The sequence below is a fragment of the Cynocephalus volans genome, chromosome 5, assembly GCF_027409185.1.
Source record: "Cynocephalus volans isolate mCynVol1 chromosome 5, mCynVol1.pri, whole genome shotgun sequence".
In the NCBI taxonomy this organism is placed as follows: Eukaryota; Metazoa; Chordata; class Mammalia; order Dermoptera; family Cynocephalidae; genus Cynocephalus; species Cynocephalus volans.
The window spans coordinates 43,103,345-43,121,284 of record NC_084464.1 but is presented as its reverse complement, the minus strand read 5'-3'; the positions used below and the strand labels follow the sequence as shown (position 1 = coordinate 43,121,284).

The 17,940-nt window shown below is 44.1% G+C and overlaps 1 protein-coding gene across 1 annotated transcript; it reads right to left on the bottom strand.

Annotated features, from left to right (window-relative positions):
- Window positions 1-4,996: 4,996 nt before the first annotated feature.
- Window positions 4,997-17,599, bottom strand: MUC21 (mucin 21, cell surface associated). The gene is made up of 3 exons (XM_063098267.1): window positions 17,116-17,599; window positions 5,507-6,240; window positions 4,997-5,176 (listed from the first exon to the last, which is right to left on the bottom strand). Exons 1-3 carry the CDS (start codon window positions 17,597-17,599, stop codon window positions 4,997-4,999), a joined length of 1,398 nt encoding a protein of 465 aa, XP_062954337.1.
- Between the last annotated feature and the right edge of the window lie 341 nt (window positions 17,600-17,940).

The window sequence follows — 17,940 nt, the reverse complement described above, 5'->3', positions numbered from 1 at the left end:
AATAACAAAATTTCTAGAGCACTTATCAAAATGCAGGACTATTCTATGAGCTTCACAACAACCCCACAAAGTGGGTATTATTATCACCTTCATTTTTCCAAATAAGGAAACTGGGACCCAGAAGAGTTAAGGAATTTGTGCAAGGTCACACGAAGCTTGGATTTGAAACCCGAAATTCTAGTTCCACAATCTGTGCTGCAAGCTGACACGCTGAATGGCCTCTCTATTTCTTTTCATCTTAAGATGTAACATGAATCATTTGCAAGTAAATGTGGAACTTGCAATATCTTTCTCCTTGTAATAATACGAAATATACAGCTGTGACCTAGACCGAGAGACTGGTGAATTAGAAGCTCTTTCTCCTTACAGAGAAGGGCATACAACTCAGAGAAGTGTGCTTCATAGCACACTGCTGTGTCCAGCAAGTTTTTAGACATCTTGGATATTATAAAATAGGCAGACAGATGATATGGAAGGTTGGCTTGACACAAGGTTTTCACTTCGGTTGAGCAAGGCACGTTGACGCCTTTATGATTTCTTACTGATCCCTCCTTTGCTGTAATCTCGCTGGACAAGCCCTCGGCAGGGATACCTTCTTTGACAGTGGATGGAAGAGAAGAGATTGTTAAACAGAAATTTTTATTACTCCTGCTACCTCACTCTACAGTACATCTGAATAAATAGCATCTTAACACATACCAAAATTACTAGTTTGTTACACTCAGTTTAGCCTCTACCAGGAATTTATGCAGCCGGGAAAAACAAGAAGCCCTACTCTGGGTATATGAAGACTAAAGTAGAAGAGATTTTTGAGGTGTCCCTTTATTTGACACCCTGGAATTTCTGCACCCTGGGGAAATGCACCATAATAATATAGGAGCTAAAGAGTAAAAGTTGGGTGATTGTAAAAGGGGAATCTGAAAAGTATTGCTAGCTTGATGCCCTGACCACAGAGGTCCTTTCAGATAGATTAGTTTTAGGCAAAAAGTATGTATGGAAGTTGAAGCTTTGGAAAATTGGGTGACTATAATTATCAACAGTTTATTTTATAATTTCAGTTAGCTAGAAGAGAAGATTTTGTATATTCCCAACACGAAGAAATGATAAATGTTTGAGGTAATGAAAAAAAAGATCCATGGTTTCTAGAGATTTAGGGAAAGATGACAGAGGGAGGGAGGAATGAATAGGTTGAGCAAAGAGAATGTTTAGGGCAGTGAAACTACTCTGTATGACACTGTAATGGTGAATACGTGACATCCCATAGAACTATACAACACAAATGTATAATGTAAAAATCAAGTTAATAATAATATATCAATATAGGTTCATAATTGTAACAAATGCACTACACTAATGTAACATGTTAATAATAAGAGAAACTGTGTATGTGGGGGGGGCACGGGATCTGTACTTTATGCTCAATTTCTCTGTAGACCTAAAACTGCTATAAAAATAAAATATATTACAAAAAAAATCTGGAAAGTGATTTCCATAGGGCAACACATATCTGCATAATGTTCTTTAGAAAGTTCTCATGTACCTCCAAGAGTGTGGAGCACAAATGCCATCTGAAGATCCTTGAGCTGAGCCATCAGTGCAAAGGCACAAAGTCTAGATGGGGCAGCACGTTATCTCTGTCCACTTCCTGGACTTTTTCTTGGACCAAATATGCTTGGTGGGCTGGGGCTTTGTCAGACTACAGGAGTAGTTGTATCCATGATGAAAGCTGGGTACTGATGCTTTCAAACTCTACATACACGCTCCAGTTGCTGGAAGTAATGACATATTCACAGCACAATCATGCAAATCAATCAAATGCTAAATTGCTCACTGTGGATTTCTTTCTTTTCACCTCCCTCCGTCTCCAAGTGCCCATTCCTTCGAGTCATTAGTTATTGATCATGGAAAATCAAAAAGTTTCTTTACACAATATGCTTGGTAGTATTTTAACAGCTTTATGAGATATAATTTACATGCCATGTAGTTCAACTGTTTAAAGTGTATAAATCAATGGTTTTTAGTACATTTAGAGTTGTACCTGGTGAATCTTGTAATCTACACACTCAAATCTTTCTTCTCTATTGTTCTTTTACTTCCTCTTCCATCTCTTCTTTTTTTCTCCATTTTGAGCCTTATTACTTGCATGTTAGTCCTCCTAGTTGCTACGGTTTGAATGTGTCCCCCAAGTTCATGTATTGTAAACGTAACCTCCAATGAAACAGTGTTGGGAGATGGGGCCTAAGGAATTGACTAGGTCATGAGGGCTCTGCTCTCATAAATGGGTCTTACCACGGTTGTGATTTTTTTATAAAAGGCATTTTAGCGATTTTCAAGGTAAGCTAGAACCAGCACAACACCCCTCAGCTGCCCACCTGCGGCTTAAACAGGCCCAGGTAAATCTTGACCTGCTGTCCAGAAGGTGCAAGCCATAAACCTTGGTGGCATCCATGTGACACTAATTCTGCAAGCATGCAAAAGCTGTGGGACCATGGCAACCTTCACCTAGATTTCAAAAGATGTTGCAGACCCTGGGGGCCCAGGCAGAAACCTGCCACAGTGGCAGAGCCCCTGCACAGAGTTCACACCAGGGCAATGCCTGGTGAAGCCATGGGAGTGGGGCCACTGCCAAGACCCCAGAACTGTAAAGCTAACAGCATGCATCTCCAGCCTCAATAAGCTGCAGGCACAGACTCCAACCCATGGGAATTGCTGGGTGGTCTGAGCCCAGCAAAGCCATAGGGGTGGGGCTGCCTGAGGCCTGGGGGGTCCAACCCCTACCCAAGCATGCTAGGGATGCAGAACATGGAGTAAAAGATTATTCTCCAGCTTTAAGTCCTAATGTTATTTTCCTTGTTGGGTTTTGGAATTACTTGGGACCACTTACTCCTCTTACTTGCCTATTTCTCCCTTTTGGAATGGGAATGTCTATCCAATGCCACCATTATGTTTTGGAAGTATATAATTTGTTTTGATTTCACAGGCTCACAGCTAAGGGAATTTGCCTCAGGATGAATCGTACCTTGCATCTCACCCATGTCTGATTTAGAGACTCTGGACTTGAGACTTTTTAGTTGATGCTGGAACAAGTTAAGATTTTTGGGGCTATTGGGATGAAATAAATGTAGTTTTAATTGTAAGAAGGACATGAATTCGGGGGGTCAGGGCAGAATGCTATGGTTTGAATGTTCCCCCCAAAGTTCATGTGTTGGAAAACTTAATCCCCAGTGCAACAGTGTTGGGAGGTGGGACCTAATAAGAGATTAGGTCATGAAGGTATTGTGGGAGTGGTTATGTTATAAAGCGAGTTCTACCCCCTCTTGCTCTCTTGCTCTTGCCCTGTCTTGCCCTTCCACTTTCCACCATGGGTTGACACAGCATATAGGCCCTCCCCAGATTCTGGTACCATGCTCTTGGATTTCCCAGCCTCCAGAACCATGAGTCAAATAAGTTTCCTTTCTTTATAAATTACCCAGTCTGTGGTATTCTGTTATAGCAACACAAAATGGACTAAGACACCAGATCTATCTTCCAAGTGTCTTATATTTTCTGGATGATTTTCATCCCTGTATTGTTGTGTCTAATTTGAGCTATTTTTCCCACTTGCTCTTTCAGATTACTAATATCATTCTCAATAGTGGCCATCCTCTTTCAATTTGTCTATGAAGATTTTAAACTTGAAGATGAAAGTTTTACATTTTTTAATGATGTAATTGGATTCCCTTGCCTGATCTTATTTATTTTCACATTTTTCACATAATGCTCTCCACAGTTCCCTCCAGTAGGAGGCATATTTTTAGGGTGTTCAGCTTAGCTTCCCTTCTGGTTGCTGAAACCCTTTAAATGAGATGATGATGATGATGATGATGATGATGACTGCTTGCATATGGCTCACCATAGTTTTATTGGTAAGATCCAACCATCTGGTTAGCTGACACTGGAGAAGGCTAATGAGTGGTGGATGGCAGAGCAGTTTTCACTGCTGTGATTTGGGGTGAGCCCACCAGCACACTACTAATTCTCTTCTAAGGGCTCTATCCCAGGAAGAAGCCCTCCTACTACCTTGTGGACTCAGAGCAACTTAGCCTCCAAGACCTGGAGGATCAGGCAGCCCTCTCCCCAGGACCCATGTAAGGGATACATGCAGCCCTTCTGGGAGGGGATGCACGAGAATCTCAGGCTTCATCCCAGGTGTCTCTGCCTAGAGACTCTTCAAAGGTTAGACCTGAGCCTGCCAGAAACTCTTTCCCTTGGGAAAATAGGAAGCACTTTCTCTCTGCTTCCCAAGGAAGTGCTCTGAGAAAGACAAGTGTCAAGTTACACCTTCACCCTGACAGGTGGTGCAGGTCCAGATCACATGTAAAGGCCCTGGGGACTGTGATTCTGAATGAACCTTCCTCCCTCCCCTCCCTCCCCGCAATGCACCTAAATCTGCCTGCTGCACCTGGTCATGCTCTCTGTTCTCTGTGCACCGCAACCTAATCTCTGTGTGCCACAGGCCTAATCACTGAACCTGCAGAATCCTGGCACCTACCCTCCTTTCTCATCCCTCCCAGTTCCGTTCTCCTGCCAACCTGGGTGAGTCTCAGGGATACGAAGGTCCTTCCTGGGGCAAGAAGGATGAGAAAATGGGAACACACAGATTTGAGTGAGGTCCCTGGATAGTGCTGTGGAGATTTTGAATGCCAAATAGATTCCAGTATGGGGCTGTCTCATATAATGAGAAATTCAACTCAGAGCTATAGACACCCACTCATGTGCACACACAGGTTCTCTCCATCATACATGTTGTATGTTTATTTCTTAGCTAAATGACCAATATATTATCTTCTTTTCAGTGTCTGGTAAAGGCAAGGTAGGGGAGAAAATGTCTTCCCCGAGGCTGTCAGGGACACCAGCAAAGCTTGGAGGGGCCTCTTGAGAGGAATAAAAAGAAACTCAGGTCTCTGGTCCCCCAGGTCTGCTTCCTCCCTGACGAATGAGGCACATCAGGGGCCACTCAGGGCCCGTTGTTTCGCCCGCTCATCTCCATGGCTATTGAGGATACTGGTCTCCTCCAGAACCAGTTAGAGCTCCTGGGGTGGGCTCCATGATTCCCTGGAGTTCCTGGGCCAAGGTTGGGGCCATGGGGAGAGTAGACGGCTGTGTCAAAAACATTTCTCAGGGACAGGCTGTTCCTCTGGAAAAACAGAAGTCAACAGTTTTAGAATTGTATCCCCTTCTCCCAAGCCTTCGCCATGAACTTCTTCTAGAATTTCCTCTCTTACAAGCATCTCCCTCACCTAGAGCTCCTCTTTCCAGTCTTTATTCCTTCTTCAGCCTCTGTTTCCCACAGGTCAGTAGTTTCCTCCACACATAGATTGGCTCCTCTGGTTCCAACTTGCTATTTCTCTTTGTAACTACATCCTGATCTCCCTTTCTTCCCTACCACCCCTACTATTCACACCCCATTTCTTTTTGTTCCTACTGCTTTTTCCTCCAGGTATCTTCCTACATGTTAGGCACTCACCACACAGAAGAAGAGCCCAACAAAGAGCCCCACAGCCACTACAACCGAGACCAGGGTGATGAGGAAGATTTCCCATGGCTTCAGGGACCCAGCAGGCTTCATCTCACTCACTGGACTAGCAACGCTTGTGCTAATTCTATTGGAAGTTGTAAGCACTCCAGTTGGAGCAGGTGTCGCAGAGCCTCCAGAGGTTGCATTGGATCCAGAGCTGGAGGTTGTGCTAGTCCCACCAGAGGTCACACTAGATGTAGTATTGGTGGCTGTGCTGCTCCCACTGGGGGTTGTGCTGGATGCACTGTTGGTGACTGTGTTGTTCCCACTGGATGCCACACTGGATCCAGCATTGGCTGTTGTGGTGGTCTCACTGGAAGCTTGGTTGGTTGCAGTGGAGGTAGATATGCCAGAGGCCATGGAGGTTGTACTGGATCCAGCATTGGCTGTTGTGATGGTCTCACCAGAAGTTGGGCTGGTTGCAGTAGGGGTAGACATGCCAGAGGCAATGGAGGTTGTGCTGGATCCAGCATTGGCTGTTGTGATGGTCTCACCAGAAGTTGGGCTGGTTGCAGTGGGGGTAGACATGCCAGAGGCAATGGAGGTTGTACTGGATCCAGCATTGGCTGTTGTGATGGTCTCACCAGAAGTTGGGCTGGTTGCAGTGGGGGTAGACATGCCAGAGGCAGTGGAGGTCGTGTTGGGTCCAGCATTGGCTGTTGTGGTCTCACTGGAGGTTATTCCTGAAGATAATCATAAATAATCATAAATATATATTGAGTATATGTACTTTCTGCTCAATGCTTGGTTAAATTTATTACATGGTAATTCTATTTAATGTTCACTATAGCCCTATAACATAGATACTATTATTATCACCAGCAAGAAGAAGAAACCAAGCTTAGAAATGTTAATGCTTCTCCTAATTTATACAGTTAGTAAGTAGTGGACCAGGCAATTGAACCCAAAATATCGAATGTGCACTTCTAGGTACTAAGCTGAGGAACCCTCCCACCCACCCCCATGGCCAGAGTTACAATACTAGGTTTGCTAGTAGATAAGCTTGTTCCATATTCTGCTATACAAAATCCAATACAGATAAAAACTATCATAAAGGAATTATATGACAGGGTGAAACTTGTGTATATATATATATATATATATTTTTTAAAGATGACCGGTAAGGGGATCTCAACCCTTGACTTGGTGTTGTCAGCACCACGCTCAGCCAGTGAGCAAACCAGCCACCCCTATATAGGATCCGAACCCGGGGCCTTGGTGTTATCAGCACCGCACTCTCCCGAGTGAACCACGGGCCGGCCCCAAACTTGTGTATATTGATTAAGTCATTTTAAAAATAGTATTGCTCCCTTCTTAGGAAATATTTCTCATTATTCAGAAAACACCTACATCAGAATCACTTACGAAAGCTTGTTGGAAATAAAGATTCTTAGGCAAATCACTTTAGATCAAATTAATCAGTTTGAGATGGGGCCCGAGTATCTGCATCTTCAGCAAGGGGCCCAGTGATTCTACGTGCATTAGAGTTCCAAGGGCTCCTGACCACTATGGCAATGGCTGGAGAAGAACAAGTTATATGTAGCTCAAATATGCAAACTCTCCCAGGATTAAGGGCTGTAAACCAAGGTCTACAGGTATAAGGAAGGTTTTCAACTCCTTAGGAGCTCAGCTGGAGTTAAGGTTGTGCCTGTTTTTTGCCCCTTCCTACCCTGAAGGACAAGGACACTCAGCCTCCCCAGCTTGTATTTTTTCATCTCATTTGTGGCTCATTTTACTGCTAGCTGAGACCTGGATGCCTCGCACCTCACTCTGCATGTGTATATTTTCCCTCAGTCTTATTTGAACTAACATAGGAAAAGCACTTAGCTCTGTTTTGGCAAGGTACCAAAAAATCTGCAACGTGGTACAAATTGGTATTAAGGTCAGAATCAAGAGTAAAACTAAATAAGAAATTGGGATGACCAAGAATAGAGGTGACACATGAAAGAGAGAATGGATTTGATCTAAAAAGTTTTGGAGGACAAGGTTCAAAATGTTGAATTCTCTAAGAAGTCATGCTTTCCATTTGTGCAATATGAGATGGTCCATGCAGTACTTAAAGTGCTGGAGCTGTGGAAATGGGGTGTGAGTCTGTTTTAATTCTTAAATACTATTCTCCGTGGTCCAAGGCTGACTTAGGCTGATGTGCAATCAGGGTTACGGACAGGAGAGAAACTGATTTTGTAGAATGTAGAAGAGTGGTATTTTAGAAACAGCCAATCCTTCTTGTTCTTAATATTTAAATCTCCAACCATACTGCACAGTTTATTACCATTTCACAGATGCGGAAACTGAGACAGAGAGGCAACTCACCCAAAGCACACAGTTGATAGATGGAGCCATGATTCAGATGTAAGCAACCTGAGACCAGAGCACACAGCTTTCGCCATTGTGCTCTGTCTGCCTCCCAGGACATACACTGTTAGACTAAAGTGATTAGAGGGGAACAAGGATCCTCACTTTATGGAGGAGAAGCAGAGCTAGTCCTAGTAGTGGTCACATCTCCCACAGCTCCTCAAAGGTTCTCAGACCTCCCACTTTTAAATAAAATCACTCACCAGTTCCTAAAAATAGGAGATGCCACAGCAAGCAGTAAGTAAAGAGAATGTTTCCTTTCTGCATCTTCATCTGCCTCTTTGTGGCTGGAAAGGAAGATACCTGGATCCCAGATGTGGCCAAAATGTAGGGGGCAAAGAACAGAGGATTCTTGAGAAAGTAGAGTTGAAGGTAAAAAGACAAAGCCTGGAGCTTCCAGGAGCTTGAGTCTCCTAAGTGTGTGTTCTTGGGAAGAACCTGGAACTTGAACGGTGGCCAGTGGGATGCTGGGCTCCTTAAGCTTCCTCCATGGGATCTTGTCACCTCTTCTCTATTGTGGAAGAGATGTAGGGCCCTTTATAGCTTCCTTTGGGCTGGGGAGGGGTTGGGCAGCTGACCTGACAGTCTGCCAACTATGAACCGGTGACAAAACGATACTGAGCCTGGGAAGGAATAGACCAGGGGTCAAGAGGAAGGTGAGAAAGGAGGATGACATGATCACTCTAGGCAGGACACTGGGCTGGGTTGCAGCAGGAGATCAAGGTTGTCAGAGCAGAAAGGACCCACCCTCTGAGGCAGGGATGGGGTTAGAAACCTGTTCTAGCTCAAGACTTTGTTTCCTGGTCAGGAAGTCCTATGGACCTGCTTTGGCATGGAACAGCCCTAAGGAAATGAGCTAAGAAGGCAGGACCCCACGTCTCTGAAGCAAACAAATTTGCAGCTCAAAAGAGAACAGTAACTAGGGATCTGGGCTCTGGGTTACCAGCAGAAGACAGATAGAACATTGCTGGGTATGCAGCAGGTGCTCAACAATGCATGTTGAATGAACAGGGGAAGAGAGATCTACAGGTAGTGAAGCCATCTTTGGGGTCTCTGGGGCATGGGGGCTGAGGACATGGGAGAGTGCTGAACATGCAGGAACGAGCCACCTGTCAGACCCATAGAAGGTGCAGGGGTGCGGGGCCCTCTTCTGGCTCTCAGCTATAGCAGTTCCCTTCTTTTTTGTTTTTGTTTTCACAGGGCTCCATAGAAGCTTTTCCACCTGGGATCCTTCAGATGTGCCTTCTCAGCAGTCTTAATGAAACATCTCTCAATAGTGTATGCCACAGGGCAAGGTACAGGCACCACATTAAGAGACTTCAAGTCTGATGGGAGGAGGGAGCTATATACCCGAGTCCTCTAGGAGCTTTGAGTTTGGTCTGGACATTTGGATGTGGCCAGCAGAAAGGATGCACAGTCAGCCAAATGAGTGTGACTGAACAGACCCAAGTGAGCAGAGGGTTTGGGGAGTTCATAGTGAGGGCATCTTGTGACCAGCATGAGGGGAGTTCCACTGACCAGTGTGTATGACCACAGTGGGCTGTCTCCATTCCCCTATCAGTGAGGAGAAGCTACACGGAAGAGGCAACATCTCAGGCAGTTTATGTGTAGGGGAAAGAGCCTTCCCGACATGCAAGACCTGTTAGAAGGAAGCTGGCAAGCAGGAGGTGGCTGAAGACATGAAGGAGTTCGGAATGAGTGAGTCTGGGAGGCAGGAAGGGGTGGGGTTGTGCTGGGAAAGGCTCAGAAGTAGATCTGCCTAGTGGCTGTGATGGGCCATTGCTGAGGCTGTGGTGTGAGGGTACCATCAGTGACAGGCCTGGACTCCCAGCAATCCTATTCTGTAGCTGCAAACCCAACAGTGCTCTAAGTAAGAGATGTGTTTTTTTTGTTTTTTTGTTTTTCCACCGTCCCATCTAGGGAAAAGATCCTGGATCTAAGTCCAGATTCCACCTTTTTGAGGCTACCCTAAAAATTGCAACATGCATACTGATCAAAGTTTAAATGTAATTAATATATTTACTCTCCTTCAAAATAATACAAGAACCTCAGAACACTTTAATTCTTATTATCCATCTCTCAACTCATACCTTAATGTCACCAAGTATTTTAATTCTATCTTCATGGAAGATTGTTGTCTGCTTACACACCATCAGCCCAAACACAGTCACACAGCTACATTAAGCTGCAGGGAGACTGGGAAATACAACCTCTACCTGGTGGACATGTGCTCAGCCAAATCTTGAGAGTTCTATTGCTGAAGGGAGAGAATGGATATTAGTGGACAACCATAAAGCTACATCACACATTTAAAGCTACTTACTTCATCTTCTGTATTTAATAATTCTAATGCCTACAGTCTTTGTGGATGTGATCCTGCTGCCTGCTTTTTGTTTCCTTTTGTTTCCTTGCTTGCTTTCACTCACAGTGTCTCTTTTCATTTGTGATTTGAGATTTAGGACTATGAATTTATTTTTCTTGGGCTGTTATCTGTAGAAGATCTTTTAAGCCTAAGATGAAAGTGTGATCCTCCACAGAGAATTGGTATGTTTTTGTCAAGCACATGGAGGCATTACAATTAGAGGATTATTTTAAATTAAATTATAGAATTGAAGTCTTTTGAATTACCTAGATTGCATGATTTGGGGCTGCAAACCATGTAAGGTGTTGTTGTGGCTACAATTTATTTCTCAAGGGACATTTGTCCCACCCTTCCCTTGCACCAAGTTTAGAGACAATTTTGCTTGCATTTCCTTAGAGGAGGGACGGGTTTATTTTTAGTTTGCACTCTCACTGAAGGTTCCAGAGTTATGTGAGAGTCTACTACAGGATTACTCACTTTGGGCTGGTCATACTGAGGCTGTGATACCTAAAGCTTAAGCTCACCGGGTTTGGCAAAAGTTGGCTTCAATACTCTCCTTACCCCCTGGGGTTCCTACTCTAACTCAGTCTTTAATTTTAGCATTTCTTACTTTCCTGCCAACTTGTTGATTTTTTTAACGATGATTTTTTTAGTCCATAATTTTCAGGTTTTCAGGGTATTTTCAGTCAGGGCATCTAGCCTATTATATAGCCATATATTTAAGTTCTCACTGGATTATTTTGAGAAGTAAATGCTGGAGTACTTAAAGGCTCTAGCATAGTGATTGGTGCTTAATAAGCATGGAATAATAAAAGACAAAGGATAAAAAACAAAAACAAGAACATAAAGACATAAACACATAGATGCCAAGTATATTTTGAAATTTTAATTTGTAGCACTGTCCCAGTGAGTTTCTCCTTACTTGTCACATAGCATTTGGAAGAGACAAAGAAGTAGGAAGGAAGAATCTTCCCAAAGATGAAGGAGACCTGGAGGGCACTGAGTAGGTCTAAGATGGCTTTCTAATCTACTCAGTTTGTAGAATTTGAGGCTACAGACCCAAATTAAGAATGTCATGTAATTACAAATTCCCAAGGAAGATTTTTCACTGCTCCACCCCGCCCTGCTCAGTGCCAAGTTCAGAGACAGACACTTTCCTAACCGTCCCCAGTTTGCATGGTAGGCCACTCAGTTTTATAGTTTAACTATACACCGAGGGTTTAGCCAGTTTAGATCTCATATTTATTTAGGGTCTCCTGTTAGATTCCACCCTTGTGCATGTCCTGGACTTTTTCTCCTGTACTCTAAGCACCGAGAAGCTGTGAGAAGACAATCTTGAGTTCACCAGATTTGGCTTTGAGTTCACCAAATTCCCTCCATACAAAGCTGATTCAGAGCTCTCCTTAAGCCTCTTTAAGTCTCTGTCTTATCTCAGTCATTTATCTAAATATTATCTATCTATCCCACTAACTGATGCAGTTGTAATGATTTTTTTTTCAGTATTTTATCCAGAAACATTTATTGCTTTCAGTGAAAGGAGTGGCTAATGTACCTTGTCCACTATATTGCCAGAAAATTAAAAGTTCTCAAAGGATTATTTTGATCACGAAATGGTACTAAAGCATACTTAAAGTCACATAGTACAACACTTAGCACATAGTTAGCACTCAATAACAAAGAGAAAAAGGAGAGAAAAGAATGCCCAAACAGATGAACAAGCAAGCATGTCATCCTGCTACCACAAATACTATGAGAGATCATTTATAACAGATATAATCAGATCTGCAGCCATAGTATTCGAAATTTTGATTTTTTTTTTCATTTATTTAAAGCTGTAATAATATCATTCTTCTTCTTCCTGGTCATGTTGCATCCTGAAGAAATGATAGAACTCCAAAGCCTACAGGGTTATGATTGTACACTGGGGAATCAAGGAGAAGTTGTTCTGAGGCTGGTCACCATGACTCTCCTCAAGAGGTTCTGAACCATGGTTAGGCTCAGGGAATGTTTTTACCTGAGCTTGCATCCAAACCTGATGAGTCTCCAGGTCTCCTCCAGAACCACTCTCTGTTTTTCTGGCTGTCCTGTTAGCCAAACTCTCTGTGAACCTTTATGGCTCATTTCTTGACCTTGATTATGACGATGTCTATAGCCAATTCCCTGGAGACCTTGGGGAAGGCTATCCTGACCCCTTTTATGGTCACCAACTTCTCCTCCATGATCCCCTTCTTCCCCAAGATTTTCTTTTTTGCAACATCTTACCTTATCCTGTCTGTGTTCATAATGTCCTTTTCCTCTGTAGCCTCCTCGGTGACTTTCTCTGTGACTCATTTCACAACCCCTGGTATGGCCTCCTCCATGCCCATAACTCCTGCCATGATTCATTCCATAGCCACCTCCACGGCCATGGCTCAGTACAGGGCCCACTCCATGTCCAAAGCCATGTGCTCCTCTAGGTCCAATCCCAAGTGAACCAGTGCATTTTCCAGGCTGTGGAACATTCCAGATCAAGCTAATTAACATATTCTTCACTTATCTTTTTTTAGTGGTGAGAATTATAGTTCAATTTTTAAGAAAAAGAGCTGGCCAATTAGCTCACTTGGGAGAATGTGGTGCTGATAACACCAAGATCAAGGGTTCAGATACCCAGAGTAACCAGCCACCAAAAAAGTAATAATAATAATAAAATAAATTAAATTAAAAATGCTTAAGAAAAAGATAAGGGAGAGCTCCTAAAGAGCTAAAGATTGGAGAACTGCCTATGAAATCCTGTGACCGTGAGCACAGGCTCTCCTGGGCAGACTGGGTTTAGAGCCCAGCTCTGCCACCACCTTGTCCTGTGATCTTTAGCAAGTTAACTTTTGTCTGACTCTGGCTTCCTAATCTGTAAAATGGGATAATAAGACTACATTCCCTAAGAATGGTTAAGCAGAGCAAAGAGAGACAATGCTTTATAAGCACGCTTTGCGCTGGACCTCCCACCTAGTAGACAGTCAATAAAATGCCAGTCATTATAACTACACCTTTATCTTAAATATTTAGAGGTTTGCTTCATGGCTGGTGAGTCACATTTTGTTCTCCCCATAGGGAGGGATCTAGGACTTGGAAATGAGAAACTCAGGTAAGTAGATTATAAAATATGCCAGCTGTTCATTGCTAGGTGTACATTTTTCATTGATTTATTGTGATTTCACTCTGGCTCGTCCTGAAAATTCTGAAGACCACTTACAGGCATATACATACAGCCAAAACGGGGAAATATAAATATATTTTTTAAAAATTGAACAAGAAAAATAGAAGACCCAGACCAGGAAGGCAACATAGAATGCAGACACGCCCTCTGCTGCCGGCACATGGCTGTCGCACCCAGCACGGAGCACTGCACAGGGCTGGGCCTCAGCTAGCGGAGCGGAGCGTCCAAACCCTCCGCTCGGCGAGGGCGAGCCTATCTCCGATTTCTGTTCTCATGAAGGGTATTTGCTTGCTATCTTCCCCTAGGATTTAGTGAAGTGTTTTGAAATGTCCAGTCAGTTTGAGCTGTGCTAACAGGTATCAAAAAGTGAATTTCTTTCACTTTGTCCCACGTGCACCCCCCGAAGTTGGATGTGGTTGTTTCTATCACGAGAGTGAAAATCCTGTTGGGGGTGTAAATGTTCATCACTTTCTAAAGATCCTTCTCCTAGTGCTGTAGCTGCCGGCTACTCTACAAGACATGCTTCCCACTATATGTCCTCTCTCCTCTGTTCCCATCACACACGTCCCTCTCACTGGGGCCCCCACTTCGTCTTCCTTCTCTTTTTCCCTACTTCTTGCTACGTCTGTCATTTATATATATATATTTTTTTTAATTTTATTTTGTCAATATACATTGTGGCTGATTATTGTTCCCCATCACCAAAACCCTCCTCCCTCCCCCGCTCTGTCATTTATATTTTTTGTCTTTCTTCTTCTCCCAAGTCTTTATATTACGCTACATGAGAAAGTAAACATTGGACTGAGAAAGTAACAATCTGCCTGCCACCCCTCAGGCCGGGATAACAACATGAATAAAGTCAAGTTCACTGGAGGGAGTATTTTCCCCAAGGACACGCTGCAGCTCACGAGCATCATAGCAGCCCCCTTCTTTGAATGACTTTCTCACTATGAGTAATTCAGTCAATGAAAAATTTAGTTCTCTAAAATGGTACGCTATCGTAAATTTGCAGTTTGGAATTAAATCAGTAAGAAGGAAATACCCCATTCTTGTGTGCAGAATCCAAGGTACTTTGAAACAGAGAAGCAGATTCTATTTACACCCCAGTGACAGATAAGGAGTTCCTGAATACAACATTCCATGTTTCTTGTAACTTTGTAGTTTCCAAGAAAACTGGGTCTACTTCATGGTCTAGTGCTGCTGTTTGACTTCTTTATACACAGTCTCGTTTTGTTTAGAACAGATTAAAACTCTGCTTCAATTAAATTTCACCAAAAAACAACCTTTCCCCCAGTACTATAAAGCTTCTTTCTTTTGTTCCGGGAGAAGTTCCATTGTCCCACCTGTGTAGGTCTCCCTTGTTGCAACAGCCAATAAACCTGACTTTGTGAGGTTTGTTCCTGAGCTCTTAGGTTGATTGGGCTAGGATACAAGCGGCTCCCTGCACCCCTCTCTCTCTCTTATTCTGAATATCCATCCATTCTATTCCTCCTCATGATCTATCTTCTCAGGAAAACTCCACCCATTTCCACACACAGTCACTCACCAAGCAAAAGCAGAGTCCTACTAAGTATCCAACACCAACCATGACTGCAGCCAGAGAAATGAGGATGATGTCCCCAGGGCTGTAAGTATCCACTTAGTTCAATCACATTTGTTGGTGTGTGGCTCACGCTGTGTTTGTGGCCATGAACACCAGCCCTGTTTTATAGCAGGTGGTTGCCGGAGACCAGCTCCGCAGGATTCGTTGGATCTGAATAGGTGGTGTGGCGTCGGCGAGGAAAGAGAGACGGACCACAGATGTCTAGTGCAAGTGTGGGCCACGACCACAAAAATCTTGCTTTATTTATGTTATTACCTAATCTTTTACACATTGATTTATCTTTTAATCAAAACATTTTTTATTTTGTTTTTATTGAAAAAGAAAGGTCAAAACATTCCAAGGCACTCATGCTGTGACAAAAACATCTACTCACGCATCAGTAGTTCACCCCAAAGCCTGTGGCTCGTGGCCAGGAAACTATACAATAGCAGCATGCTTGGCTTTAAAGAGCATCAGACTTTTAGTTTAAACTATAATTTTTAACCTTCTTAACTTACAATTTAACCCTTTTTAAATCTTACTTATACTTACTATACTTGATTTTAATAACGTTGGTTAGTTATGGTTAACAATTTAATATTGCTTACACTCTATATTGATCATTTTAATTTATAATCAAAATCACAATGTTTATACCATTTATTTCCTCTGGGAACAGCACAGGGGACAAAGTGAAAAGTTAAATGATCCTACTCAAACTAACAAAAACACACCATATCATTCTTATTATTACTAAGGAAAGAACATGTTCTTGGTAAATCAGGTGACACTGTGGGAGTGGGAGGAACAAAGAAATCTGTAACTGGTTGATGATCAATTATTTGTAAGCACCACTGCACTCGGACCCACCACCTCCCTGGGGGATGTGGATAGAAATCTTCATTCCACACGTGCGGGAAGATAACTTCATTCCACACGTGCAAGAGCATGACCACAGCCACAATGGGTCCATGCACACATCACTAACAAGGAAGATTAATGACAAAATTAAATGGAGCCAACCCATACCGGGAACATGCCTCAGAAACACCTTTAGTACTGACAATGCCCTTTAAATAAACCAGTTAATTTTGATGTATTTTAACATGTCCTTTGAGAAACTCTAGGGAATTTCCCAAAGCCATACTAAGCCAAAAGGTTAGGCTGTTAATTCTGGGAAGCCTCATCAAGCAACCAAAGGTGAACAAACAAGAACTTCCATGGAGCTGTACCACACACGTGGGACCCCCTTGTAGCCTGCAGAACAGGGGGTATCACTCAGGCTCCCATGTCGTTCCCTATAGCAGGATGGCTCAGGGCAGGTGGTGCTGGTCCCAGGGGTGGTGGTGGGTACATGGATAGATCCCGTGGTGGTCCCAATACCTGGGACCGAGGGCACAGATAGTGCTTCAACAGTGGATGTGCCAGACCAGAGGTATTTGGGGCTATTCCAGGTACGGTATTGCCGGTAGCAGGGGTCAGGGAGTCATACGGTCATATGGCCATACAGTCTCTGTTGCAGCTACACAGAGGAGCTAGAAAGCAGCTGGAGACAATATATAAATGAATGAGTGTAGCTGTGTTCCAATAAAACTTTATTTACAAAAACAGATAACCCATGAGACTTGACCCATGAAGCAAGGCTGCCAACCCCTGGACTAGGGGCCAGTATATTGATGTGAGGTCGTAATGTCACAGGGTGGGCTGAATACAGCTGATTGTACCTGGCATAGAAGTGAGCGCCTCTGACCACTGGCATGGTTGTCAATAGAGTTGAGGTGGGTTTGCTGGAGGCAGAAGGGACAGAATATAACTAACTTGTGTTGTGCGAGGGGGTGATATTGGCAAATATGTGTTTCTGATTGGAAGGGAAGTGGTGGACACCAAACAAAGCAGGTGAGACCAGAGTAGAAGTAAGTGGGTTTCAAGAAGAGGGAAGAGCATTATGTCTACCTGGTGCAGGGCTTGACTGGAGTCTAGGACAGAGGAGCTAGGAACAGTGAAAAAGTGGTGGCTGTCACTGGAGTTAGAATGTGTGCGCGCAGAGAACACATGGTGGCTGGTACCTGACACAACTGTGCTGGTGATGGGCTGAGCAGAAATGTCGGTGGCTTGGGTGGGCATCAAGGTGGTGGCCGAGACGGTGAGAGGTCCAGAGACACTGGTGGAGACTTCAGGGGCCCCAGAGGCGGTGGCAGAGGCTGAGATGGGCGATGAGGACAAAGCAAAGGTGGTGGTGACCTCAGAGGCTGTGGTGGGTCCAGAAGGTGAGGTGGAAGCTTCGGTGTCCCCAGAGGCTGTGGAGGGGAACACGGTGGGCACAGCTGCTGGAGTGGAGCCCAGGGAGCTCTCGGAGGCTGTGTCTGAGACAGGCAGGGTCTCGGGAGCTGAGGTGCTGGCTGTGGAGGACGCAGTGAAAGTGGACAAGTCTGTGATGAGCTGAGAGGCTGAGGAGGAGGCTGTGGAGGACGTGGTGGTGTCAGGGCCTGTGGTGGAAGACATGCCACTAGCAGACTGTGAAGTGACCTCAGAGGCTATGCTATAGGCCATGCTGGCCTCAGATCTTGTTGTGGGGGCTGTGGGGTCCCAGAGGCTGACCCTGCAGTGCTCTCTCTTGTGGGCACAGACACTGTTGTGGAGGTGGTGGGGGTCTCAGAGGCTGTGGTGGACACAGACATTTTAAAAGAGGACATGGTGGTTTCAGAGGTTGATGTGGAGACCACAGTGGGCACAGAAGTTACTGTCAAGGCTGTGGTGATCTCAGAATCTTTGATGAAGGCAAGTGTGGTCACAGACTCTGCAGAGGTCCCTGAGGTTGTGGTGGAAGCTATGGTGATCTCAGAGGCCGTGGAGAAGACTATCGTGGTCATAGATGTTATCCTGGAGCGTGT

Excerpts from the sequence above, each read along its gene's own strand:
- MUC21 (XM_063098267.1), bottom strand. The coding sequence starts at position 17,599 with ATGGCCTATAGCATAGCCTCTGAGGTCACTTCACAGTCTGCTAGTGGC. Across the intron at positions 6,241-17,115 it reads CACCAGCACAGTTGTGTCAG|GAATAACCTCCAGTGAGACC; the intron begins GTACCAGCCACC and ends GATTATCTTCAG. Across the intron at positions 5,177-5,506 it reads TTGGGCTCTTCTTCTGTGTG|AGGAACAGCCTGTCCCTGAG; the intron begins GTGAGTGCCTAA and ends CTGTTTTTCCAG.